This window comes from Coregonus clupeaformis, unplaced genomic scaffold (genome assembly GCF_020615455.1).
Source record: "Coregonus clupeaformis isolate EN_2021a unplaced genomic scaffold, ASM2061545v1 scaf0760, whole genome shotgun sequence".
Lineage (NCBI taxonomy): Eukaryota > Metazoa > Chordata > Actinopteri > Salmoniformes > Salmonidae > Coregonus > Coregonus clupeaformis.
The window spans coordinates 121,962-134,331 of record NW_025534215.1 but is presented as its reverse complement, the minus strand read 5'-3'; the positions used below and the strand labels follow the sequence as shown (position 1 = coordinate 134,331).

General features: G+C 42.4%; 1 protein-coding gene across 3 annotated transcripts in view; it reads right to left on the bottom strand.

The window, feature by feature from the left end:
- Window positions 1–60: 60 nt before the first annotated feature.
- Window positions 61–12,370, bottom strand: part of LOC121557896 (calcium-binding protein 2) — a 29,892-nt gene continuing 17,582 nt past the window's right edge. For all 3 annotated transcript variants that reach the window (XM_045216634.1, XM_045216635.1, XM_045216636.1), the window contains exons 7-8: window positions 4,468–4,615; window positions 61–541 (exon numbers count right to left, since the gene is read on the bottom strand). In XM_045216634.1, coding sequence (XP_045072569.1) covers window positions 513–541; window positions 4,468–4,615 — 177 coding nt within the window. In that variant the 3' untranslated portion in view covers window positions 61–512. The remainder of the gene's footprint in view (window positions 542–4,467; window positions 4,616–12,370) is intronic.

Genomic DNA, 12,370 nt, shown 5'->3' with positions numbered 1-12,370 from the left:
ATTTTTATTTATTATGGATCCCCATTAGCGGCTGCCAAGGCAGCAGTTACTCTTCCTGGGGTTCAATCACAATTTACATACAATAAAACAATACATAACACAACACATTATTACACACTACTCTACCATAACATACAATCTGTTCTATTGGTTGTTCAGAATGCTTCCAGAAGGTGGCGACATAGACTCACCACTGCTATGTAGCGGATATGAAACACTAGTCTTGTTTCATAACTCACCCTTCGCCCTCTGCTGCATTGCTTAAACCAGTTTTATTGTAAAAAAAAAATCAATAAAGGCAACAATTTGACCTGAATTGATATCTTACAATCTACCTCTATACACTACAAAAGCATTCAGATCTAAATCTGATGAATATGCAAAATAATTTCATACAGAAATTATGCACAATACTACAGGGAAGTGACACATAAGAATGATATCACTTGTTTGGTGATCCAGACCTCATCCAGTGCATGTTGTTAGTTTGTTTGCTTGATGGATGAGGCAGGCTACCGCGATGACAGCATCATGACAAACTCTGCAGGGGGAGACCGAGACAGACACAGCACCAGATACATTGATTAGAAGCAGGGGGCTCCAGATATCGCAGGGAACAACATAAGACACAACCCCATGTTACATCTGCCCTCATTAAAATGTATTGGATGCCAATAGAACTCACGGTGTGATAATAATGACAATGTCATTTCCATTCTGGCCGCAGTTAATTAAAAAAGCCAGGTGGTGATTGTTTGGATTCTGCACAGCACAGTGCCTGGGGGGGGTTGAGGATGGGACCATTTTAGTGTTGAGGGTGACCCTTGATTTTATAGTCCTATATGACAGTCATTTTTACAGTAGTGTTTGTGCTCTATGAACCTTGTATTTACAAAAACAAAATGTGGCTACAGTGGGTACTTTATAGTAGTCCAAAGAATTCATTAGGTGTAACGACCTAGTCATTTCTTAGTTAAAACTAAGTACATAGTGGGGCTGTAAAATGAAGTGTAACCAGTTAATTTGTGTCCAATTAGAGTTTCCAAGTCGAACCCAAGCCCATACCCCTACCTACCACTGGCCCCAGGCGCTTGTATATCTGGAAGAATTGTACAGGTTTATTATTTTTTTATTATTTTTTTATTTCACCTTTATTTAACCAGGTAAGCCAGTTGAGAACAGGTTCTCATTTACAACTGCGACCTGGCCAAGATAAAGCAAAGTAGTGCAATAAAAACAACACAGAGTTACATATGGGGTAAAAAAAAACAACATAAAGTCAGAAATACAACAGAAAATATATATACAGTGTGTGCAAATGTAGCAAGTTATGGAGGTAAGGCAATAAATAGGCTATAGTGCAGAATAATTACAATAGTATTAACACTGGAATGCTAGATGTGCAAGAGATTATGTGCAAATAGAGATACTGGGGTGCAAAAGAGCAAATTAAATAACAATATAGGGATGAGGTAGTTGGGTGGGCTAATTTCAGATGGGCTGTGTACAGGTGCAGTGATCGGTAAGGTGCTCTGACAACTGATGCTTAAAGTTATTGAGGGAGATAAGAGTCTCCAGCTTTAGAGATTTTTGCAATTCGTTCCAGTCATTGGCAGCAGAGAACTGGAAGGAATGGCGGCCAAAGGAGGTGTTGGCTTTGGGAATGACCAGTGAGATATACCTGCTGGAGCGCAGACTACGGGTGGGTGCTGCTATGGTGACCAATGAGCTAAGATAAGGCGGGGATTTGCCTAGCATATTGCTAGGCAAATTGCAGGTTGCAGGTATGAAGCAATATGCTATAATCTACACCCAATCTATCTCAGGGTATATTGCTTAAACCCACCTGATCCCCTCAGATCCATAGGTGTGCATAGGGTTGATGTTGAGACTATAGGGGTTGAATTGGAATTCATCCCACAACCTGGTCTCAGAACATTTAGTATTATTCTGTTCGTAAATCCAACACACTCCATTTAGTATGATATGTTACTTTTGGTTATGGTTACTTAAGGGGGGGTGGATGGGTAGGTGTATAACGTGAATGTCTAGCAACCCAGAGGTTGTGAGTTCAAATCTCATCACAGACAACTTACATTTTAGTCATTTAGCAGACGCTCTTATCCAGAGCGACTTACAGTTTATTTTAATTTTTATTTTTTATACTGGCCCCCCGTGGGAAACGAACCCACAACCCTGGCGTTGCAAACGCCATGCTCTACCAACTGAGCTACATCCCTACTTACTACTTTGTAACTACTTAGCATGTTAGCTAACCCTAACCTTAACCCTTTTAGCTAACCCTTCCCCTAACCCTAACCTTAACCCTTTTAGCGAACCCTTCACCTAACCCTTTAACCTAACTCCTAAACTTAACCCTAACCTTAACCCTAACCCCTAGCCTAGCTAACGTTAGCCACCTAGCTAGAATTCGTAACATATCATACTTTTTGAAAATTCGTAACATATAATACGAATTGTAATTAATAACATATCATACGAAAGGGATGATGGATTTACATACAGAATAATACGAAATGTTCTGAGACCAGGTTGCATCCCACCACCCCTCTCCTAAATCCCCCTTCCTGTGTAGCTACCCGTTCCTCCTTCCTCTGTTTCCCTGTCTGTAAAGTTCTCCGAACCAATCGGTTAACCAAGCATGACCGATCTCACTGTATCTCCTGCACCCTCAGCATGCCTCCCATCTGTCAATCAAACATCCATCGATCCACCTGTCATTCACAACATGGCTCCACCCAGTACTAGCCATTAAACAACCGTTGTCAGGTCCCATCCATCCCATCATTTCAGTGCCTCGGTCAATTCTGGTTTCATTTTCCATTATGCTTCTTTAAAACCATGGCTGTTGAATGACTTATATGACTGTGTCCCAAATGGCACCCTATTCCCTAAAGTAGTGCACTATGTATGGAATAGGGTGCCATTTGGATCTCAGTCAATGTCTTTTCTTCTAAAGCTATAGGTGTGCAACTTCAACAATTGATTGGAGAGATGGCTGGAGGGCTCAGTAAGAGGGATAGGCTAGTTGTATCATCCCAGGGGCTAATTGCTGATAATGCGTGGGCCACCTGCTTATTGATCCCCTGCTAACGCAGAGACTCCCATCCACGTTTCCAATTATTATTATTGATTGGGCCTTCGATTGGCTAGGACAAACACAAGGGGGGGGCTTACTTATGGACATGAGACAGGTCTTGTTTTATAGTTATTGTGGATGTGTGAGTTTGTGTGTGTGCTGGTTTGAAAGCGTGTGAAGTGTGGCGTAACTGAGAGTTAAGTTAAGTGTGTGTGTGTGTCCACGTCCACGTGCATGTCTACAGTCCTTGAGCAGTCCAAAGGTGTGTGTGCCATGTGTGGACCTGGGTCTCCCACAGGAGTAACCTTCTTAGACCAAAATCAAATTCCCCCTTGGTCTGAGGGCAGACTCTGGTTTTGAAGTTCGCAGGCAGGGCTATCTCATCACATGACCATGAGCAACTCATGTCCGCTACATTCCCACCTCCTTCCCCACAAGAGACCGCCCCATGTTGGGCGCCAATGTAACACGCAGGATATGAACCCAGGTCTCCCACAGGAGCAACCAAAGTTTTAGACCAGGGATCATCAACTAGATTCAGCCACAAGCTGATTTTTTCTTGAATGGATGATCAGGGTTCCGGAACATAATTACAAATAATTTGTAGACTGCAAATTGTTTGCAAGAAGCCCAAATAGATATAATACTTGTCTAAAACATAATCATTCCAAACCTTGCTTGCATTTGTTTACGATCACATACATCTCTCTATTATGCGTGGGAGTACTTTGGAACAGATTTCCAAAATTAAAATCACTTGGAGCTAATTTCCTGGTGTTTTTACAGTATTTTATGTCTAACCAAAAATTAGAATTAAAAAAACTAAAAACAATATTGATTTTTTTGCTCAGAAAACAGGGGGCCAAATAAAATCACCCACATGCCAAATTCGTCTTGCATGCCACCAGTTGGGTAACCCTGTTTTAGACCATTAGACCAAGAGGAAATTCCCTTTTAGTCTAAGGGCAGACACTGCTTTTGAAGTTCGCAGGCGGGGCTACCTTATCACGTGACCATGAGCAACCATGCCCGACTCATGTCTGCAATATGTGCACTGTAATGATTGCCTTAATGCACTACTGATGAGATTGGATTGGGTTATCCACCCAACTTACCTTCACAGTCCTCATCTCTGCTCTCTCCTCCTCTACCCTCGTTTCTCCTAGGACCTATTTTTTTTCAGTCCCCTCCCTCACCTATCCTTTCTCTTCTCCTGCCTTATCCTCTCTCCTCCCTCATCCTCTTCCCTCTCTTGACCCTTATCCCCTCTCCCATTCCCTCCCTCTTACACCCTCCCTCTCTCCTCTCTCCTCTACCTCCCCATCCCTCATCCTCCCCCCCTTATCCAACTCCCCACCTCCCCTCACCGTCGAAGTCTATTCCACCGTCCTTGTTGAGGTCAATGTCCTGGAGGATCTCCTCCAGCTCCCCCTTCTTCAGCTTCTCGCCCAGCAGAGCCTTCATGCTGTCCTTCAGCTCCTCCAAGGTGATGCGCCCGTCCCCGTCGCTGTCAAACTGGGGGGAGAGGAGAGGAGGGGGAGAGGAGGGGAGATGATGATGATGATGATGATGATGATGACCGACAGATGGAGGGCAGTGGATGAAGATAATGATGATTATGCTGATTATGACTTTTATGTAGTAGATTATCAGTTACAATTAATGATGGTTAATTAAGTTAATTAAGTGGGTAGAAGGAACAAATCAGACCTGGTTAAAATACTTTCAGTTACTTGAGATGCGCTTGATTTAGTTTGCCCTGTGCAATTGAACCAATGGAATAACCCAAAAAAGTATAAACTCTAATACTTTCATGTGTTTCACGAAGGTCTAAACCAAACTCAGGGATTCAGAGATCATAAGGTGACGAGTCCTAACTATGAGATCTATGGCTTTGACCTTCTTGACCTTGAGTTCTCTCCACCCCCATACTAAAATGTGTAGAATTGCATAAAATGTGCTTAAAAAATGCAACATTTTCTCTACGCCCTATGGCAAAATGTGTAGAATTACAGAAAACTAACTTTAAAAGGTACATTTTTCTCTCCGCTGTCAATAGGCAGGGCCATTCAAATGTTTTGCCCGCAAGGTGGGGGTGGGGGGCAACCAAATTATCGCCTAGGGCCCCCAAAAGTCTAGGGCCCTGCTCAGGAATGAGATTTGTTTCAAACCATAATTTGTGTCAATTTTCTATTTTCAAATCAGTCAATTCAGGAAGTGACTTGGAATTCAAATAATTAATTTAAATATAAACTGTTTGTAAGTGAGCAGAAGATATTTCTGAACTTTTCTCAATTCATTCTGATGTTTGCCTGAGAGATTTAAATACTACGTGTGTTATTTTGTTTATTATATTTATTATTTTATTATTTATAAATTCTCATTCGCTCAACATGCCTCTACATCACTGGTCCGGCTCACTAAAGGTATGGTCTGGCTCGTCTACAAAAATTGCAACAAATGTATCAATTGCTCGAGCCATTTTCTGTGCCAGTTCAACTGTCAGCCCAATATACAGTGGGGGAAAAAAGTATTTAGTCAGCCACCAATTGTGCAAGTTCTCCCACTTAAAAAGATGAGAGAGGCCTGTAATTGTCATCATAGGTACACATTAACTATGACAGACAAATTGAGGAAAAAAAATCAAGAAAATCACATTGTAGGATTTTTAATGAATTTATTTGCAAATTATGGTGGAAAATAAGTATTTGGTCACCTACAAACAAGCAAGATTTCTGGCTCTCACAGACCTGTAACTTCTTCTTTAAGAGGCTCCTCTGTCCTCCACTCGTTACCTGTATTAATGGCACCTGTTTGAACTTGTTATCAGTATAAAAGACACCTGCCCACAACCTCAAACAGTCACACTCCAAACTCCACTATGGCCAAGACCAAAGAGCTGTCAAAGGACACCAGAAACAAAATTGTAGACCTGCACCAGGCTGGGAAGACTGAATCTGGAATAGGTAAGCAGCTTGGTTTGAAGAAATCAACTGTGGGAGCAGTTATTAGGAAATGGAAGACATACAAGACCACTGATAATCTCCCTCGATCTGGGGCTCCACGCAAGATCTCACCCCGTGGGGTCAAAATGATCACAAGAACGGTGAGCAAAAATCCCAGAACCACACGGGGGGACCTAGTGAATGACCTGCAGAGAGCTGGGACCAAAGTAACAAAGCCTACCATCAGTAACACACTACGCCGCCAGGGACTCAAATCCTGCAGTGCGAGACGTGTCCCCCTGCTTAAGCCAGTACATGTCCAGGTCCGTCTGATGTTTGCTAGAGTGCATTTGGATGATCCAGAAGAGGATTGGGAGAATGTCATATGGTCAGATGAAACCAAAATAGAAATTTTTGGTAAAAACTCAACTCGTCGTGTTTGGAGGACAAAGAATGCTGAGTTGCATCCAAAGAACACCATACCTACTGTGAAGCATGGGGGTGGAAACATCATGCTTTGGGGCTGTTTTTTCTGCAAAGGGACCAGGATGACTGATCCGTGTAAAGGAAAGAATGAATGGGGCCATGTATCGTGAGATTTTGAGTGAAAACCTCCTTCCATCAGCAAGGGCATTGAAGATGAAACGTGGCTGGGTCTTTCAGCATGACAATGATCCCAAACACAACGCCCGGGCAACGAAGGAGTGGCTTCGTAAGAAGCATTTCAAGGTCCTGGAGTGGCCTAGCCAGTCTCCAGATCTCAACCCCATAGAAAATCTTTGGAGGGAGTTGAAAGTCCGTGTTGCCCAGCGACAGCCCCAAAACATCACTGCTCTAGAGGAGATCTGCATGGAGGAATGGGCCAAAATACCAGCAACAGTGTGTGAAAACCTTGTGAAGACTTACATAAAACATTTGACCTGTGTCATTGCCAACAAAGGGTATATAACAAAGTATTGAGAAACTTTTGTTATTGACCAAATACTTATTTTCCACCATAATTTGCAAATAAATTCATAAAAAATCCTACAATGTGATTTTCTGGATTTGTTTTTCTCATTTTGTCTGTCATAGTTGACATATACCTATGATGAAAATTACAGGCCTCTCTCATCTTTTTAAGTGGGAGAACTTGCACAATTGGTGGCTGACTAAATACATTTTTCCCCCACTGTAACTAGCTAGCTAGCTAGTAGCACCAATAGCTAGGAGGTTCAATGCACACGTTTTTATCTCAAAATCAAATAATTTTTGGGTAACAATCAAATACATTACTATGATTGTTTTTAATTAAAATGGTAAAAGAGAAACAAAAATAGCTTCATTGCCATATCACCAGGCAGGCCAGAACTCCATCCCACCAAAACAGGCTGTTTTCAAACTGCTCTTAGACTACATTTACATTTTAGTCATTTAGCAGACGCTTTTATCCAGAGCGACTTACAGTTAGAGTGCATACATTTTCATACTGGCCCCCCTGGCCCCCCGTGGGAATCGAACCCACAACCCTGGCATTGCAAGCACCATGCTCTACCAACTGAGCTACACGGGGCCACACTATAGGGCATTATCATAATTTTCACAATTTCACAGCATTATTCTTGTGTTTAATACGTATGTGTACAGTACCAGTCAAAAGTTTGGACACACCTACTCATTCCATACATTGTAGAATAATAGTGAAAACATCAAAACTATGAAATAACACATATGGACCAAAAAAGTGTTAAACAAATCAAAATATATTTTATATTTGAGATTCTTCAAAGTAGCCACCCTTTGCCCTGATGACAGCTTTGCACACTCTTGGCATTCTCTCAACCAGCTTCATGAGGTAGTCACCTGGAATGCATTTCAATTAACAGGTGTGCCTTGTTAAAAGTTAATTTGTGGAATTTCTTTCTTTAATGCGTTTGAGCCAATCAGTTGTGTTGTGACAAGGTAGGGGTGATATACAGAAGATAGCCCTATTTGGTAAAAGACCAAGTCCATATTATGGCAAGAACAGCTCAAATAAGCAAAGAGAAACAACAGTCCATCATTACTTTAAGACATGAAGGTCAGTCAATCTGGAAATTTCAAGAACTTTGAAAGTTTCTTCAAGTGCAGTCACAAAAACCATCAAGTGCTATGATGAGACTGGCTCTCATGAGGACCGCCACAGGAAAGGAAGACACAGAGTTACATCTGCTGCAGAGGATAAGTTCATTAGAGTTAACTGCACCTCAGATTGCAGCCCAAATAAATGCTTCACAGAGTTCAAGTAAGAGACACATCTCAACATCAACTGTTCAGAGGAGACTGCGTGAATCAGGCCTTCATGGTCAAATTGCTGCAAAGAAACCACTATTAAAGGACACCAATAATAAGAAGAGACTTGCTTGGCCCAAGAAACACGAGCAATGGACATTAGACCGGTGCCCATTGGTCTGATGAGTCCAAATGTGAGATTTTTGGTTCCAACCGCCGTGTCTTTGTGAGACGCAGAGTAGGTAAACGGATGATCTCCGCATGTGTGGTTCCCACCGTGAAGCATGGAGGGGTCAAGGGGTGTGAATACTTTCTGAAGGCGCTGTAGCTAGCTAGTTAGATAAGGACTGAGAGTAATAGAGAAATGGAATGGAGGTCAACAAGCAAGAAGGACAAGAAATAGATGGAGGTGCGTGTGAGCAGATGTTCGCCTATTTAAAAAGGTTACATTGTTGCATGTTATTTAAAAACTTTCACTCTGTTTCACAACAGAAACAGAGGACAGGGAAGTGGAGGACAAGCAAGAGGACGAGGGACAGGTAGATAGATGTGCCACTGCAGTGCGAGCAGATGTTACAAAGGAAGGTTGAAGTGACAGCGTTTTAACTACTTTGCAGATATGAAACAAACAGACAATGCTAATATCAGTAAAACATATCAAATTCCCAGTCTATGCTTCAAAACCAACGTTATAAGACGTTTTAATAATAGGTTCTATTTGACTCAAAATTCCATGACGTTCAGTAAGGCATTATTGGCAGAATAGATGGATGCAGGTCAATGCATGATTAATGTAATTCACCAATACATTTCTTGGTAGTCCAAAAAATATTGCTATCAGGTTGTAAATCACAGCTGGCCTGGTACATTGTTTGCTGCTTCCACCCATTCGGGATGCACTGTTTCAGTTTCAATGACTAAATTTTGTTTTTTTTTAAACGGATGACTGTAAGTAAGTCTGGGAATGTCAATACAATCAAACTAGCAAGGGCAATGATCATAAGTCTGTCATAACGTGGCTAATAGGCTAGCGCACATGTGTCAAACACAAGGCCCACGGGCCGAATTGGACACACAAGCGAGTATAAAAGAGTCAACAGTTGTCTCATCTACTTTATGAAATTACAGCCTGATGCTGCTTGCTTAGTTGAATTCAACTTCAATTGCGCTGCTGTCGTGTGTCCGGTTTACAGCTAGCAGTGGAGGGAAAGTGTACAGACACATGCCACAGTTCTAGCTAGGCTACTAAAATGTTGCACTCTGGCTTCGGTTTTAAAGCTTGAGAATGAATAACCAAAAAACAAAACCTGCAATACAACCATGCAAAGGAGAAACATGTAGGCCTATTACAGCCACATTTGAACAGCAGCCTTGCAACTCAACTACAGTACATTAGGAGTGCACCATACAGCAATGCTGCATTCAAAATGTTTTAAGTGTAGACGTTACAACAACCTATAGCTACGTTTTTGTTATTAAGAGTAATTAAATACTTTTTGATTAGGGTCGCAGCATACTATCCACATCTGCAAGCATGGGAGCAAAGGCTGGACAAATATTATGTATCTCTTTTGTTTTAATATCGTACAATTCTATATACAGCATCATATGTACATAAGTGGACATTATAAAGGGACATATTTTTTCTAATAAAACAATGGCCAGTTTGGGTCGCAGTTGCAAGTTTTTTTGTAAATACAAATAGGCTGTCTGGGCCGCAAATTCGTTGTGTTTTTTAAAATATGGCCCATGCGGTGATTGAGTTTGACACCCCTCTTAGTTGTCAATTAAATGTATTTGGCATCGATCAAATGGGCGGGCAGGCAGGCAAGTTCCCATTCAGTTGTCAAAATGTGGGATTGGACAAGAATGCATTGGCAGGCAAGCTGCAGAAGGACGAGCATGCTACTATTCCCCATAATTTATCAGTGCAATTTTGATGGCCAATCTTCTCATGGTTGTTTGATCAATAGGGCTGTGAAGTTCCCAAATGTAAGAGCACTCCCGTGGTATTTACAGTGAGGGAAAAAAGTATTTGATCCCCTGCTGATTTTGTACATTTTCCCACTGACAAAGAAATGATCAGTCTATAATTTTAATGGTAGGTTTATTTGAACAGTGAGAGACAGAATAACAACAAAAAAATCCTGAAAAACGCATGTCAAAAATGTTATAAATTGATTTGCATTTTAATGAGGGAAATAAGCATTTGACCCCCTCTCAATCAGAAAGATTTCTGGCTCCCAGGTGTCTTTTATACAGGTAACGAGCTGAGATGAGGAGCACACTCTTAAAGGGAGTGCTCCTAATCTCAGTTTGTTACCTGTATAAAAGACACCTGTCCACAGAAGCAATCAATCAATCAGATTCCAAACTCTCCACCATGGCCAAGACCAAAGAGCTCTCCAAGGCTGGAATGGGCTACAAGACCATCGCCAAGCAGCTTGGTGAGAAGGTGACAACAGTTGGTGCGATTATTCGCAAATGGAAGAAACACAAAATAACTGTCAATCTCCCTTTGTCTGTGGCTTCATGCAAGATGTCACCTCGTGGAGTTGCAATGATCATGAGAACGGTGAGGAATCAGCCCAGAACTACACGGGAGGATCTTGTCAATGATCTCAAGGCAGCTGGGACCATAGTCACCAAGAAAACAATTGGTAACACACTACGCCGTGAAGGACTGAAATCCTGCAGCGCCCGCAAGGTCCCCCTGCTCAAGAAAGCACATACATACATATACATGCCCGTCTGAAGTTTGCCAATGAACATCTGAATGATTCAGAGGAGAACTGGGTGAAAGTGTTGTGGTCAGATGAGACCAAAATGGAGCTCTTTGGCATCAACTCAACTCGCCGTGTTTGGAGGAGGAGGAATGCTGCCTATGACCCCAAGAACACCATTCCCACCGTCAAACATGGAAGTGGAAACATTACGCTTTGGGGGTGTTTTTCTGCTAAGGGGACAGGACAATTTCACCGCATCAAAGGGACGATGGACGGGGCCATGTACTGTGAAATCTTGGGTGAGAACTTCCTTCCCTTAGCCAGGGCATTGAAAATGGGTCGTGGATGGGTATTCCAGCATGACAATGACCCAAAACACACGGCCAAGTCAACAAAGGAGTGGCTCAAGAAGAAGCACATTAAGGTCCTGGAGTGGCCTAGCCAGTCTCCAGACCTTAATCCCATAGAAAATCGGTGGAGGGGGCTGAAGGTTCGAGTTGCCAAACATCAGCCTCGAAACCTTAATGACTTGGAGAAGATCTGCAAAGAGGAGTGGGACAAAATCCCTCCTGAGATGTGTGCAAACCTGGTGGCCAACTACAAGAAACGTCTGACCTCTGTGATTGCCAACAAGGGTTTTGCCACCAAGTACTAAGTCATGTTTTGCAAAGGGGTCAAATACTTATTTCCCTCTGTGATGTCACGAGAGGCTGTGTCCTGGAGGGACGTTACATCCCCCTGAGGTGGCTGCAAACCCAGACAGCTATGGCTCCATCTGCTGGTATGGTCGGGAACTCCACCCCTCTATGGCCAATCTTCCCACGCAGCTGAAACAAATGAGGAGCTGATGAGCTGAAGGTTTGGGAAGGGAAGAGACACAGTCTCCAACCTGGGCTCTCTGGAGGACAAGAGTGCTGCACGTCCACTTCCATGAGGAATATAAGGATTTGGAGATACTTACCTTTGGGAAATACTCACCTTTGGATATATGCACCTGTGGAAAGACGTGAGAGACATTTGGAAGGACTTTTTGCTGGGTTGGCCACTAGCTGCAACGTGGACTACAGTAAGGCTGGGGAAAAGTTATCTGAGCGAGTGAGAATTATGATTTTGGATGTGGAAGAGACATCCCTGAACTGTTAACCCTTAAAGAGCCACAAGAGAACAGAATTTTGTTATATTTTCGTTAATTTCCCAAGACCTATAATAAAATCCTTGTTTTGTTTGAACCTTGTCTCCTTGCACTACTTGAGCAATCCCGCTGAAAGCTGTGTAGCCTCTCGTGACGTCACAGATGGTGGAGAATACAGGCACACTCAAGCGTTAATAGTGCATGTCAGAGGAGGATA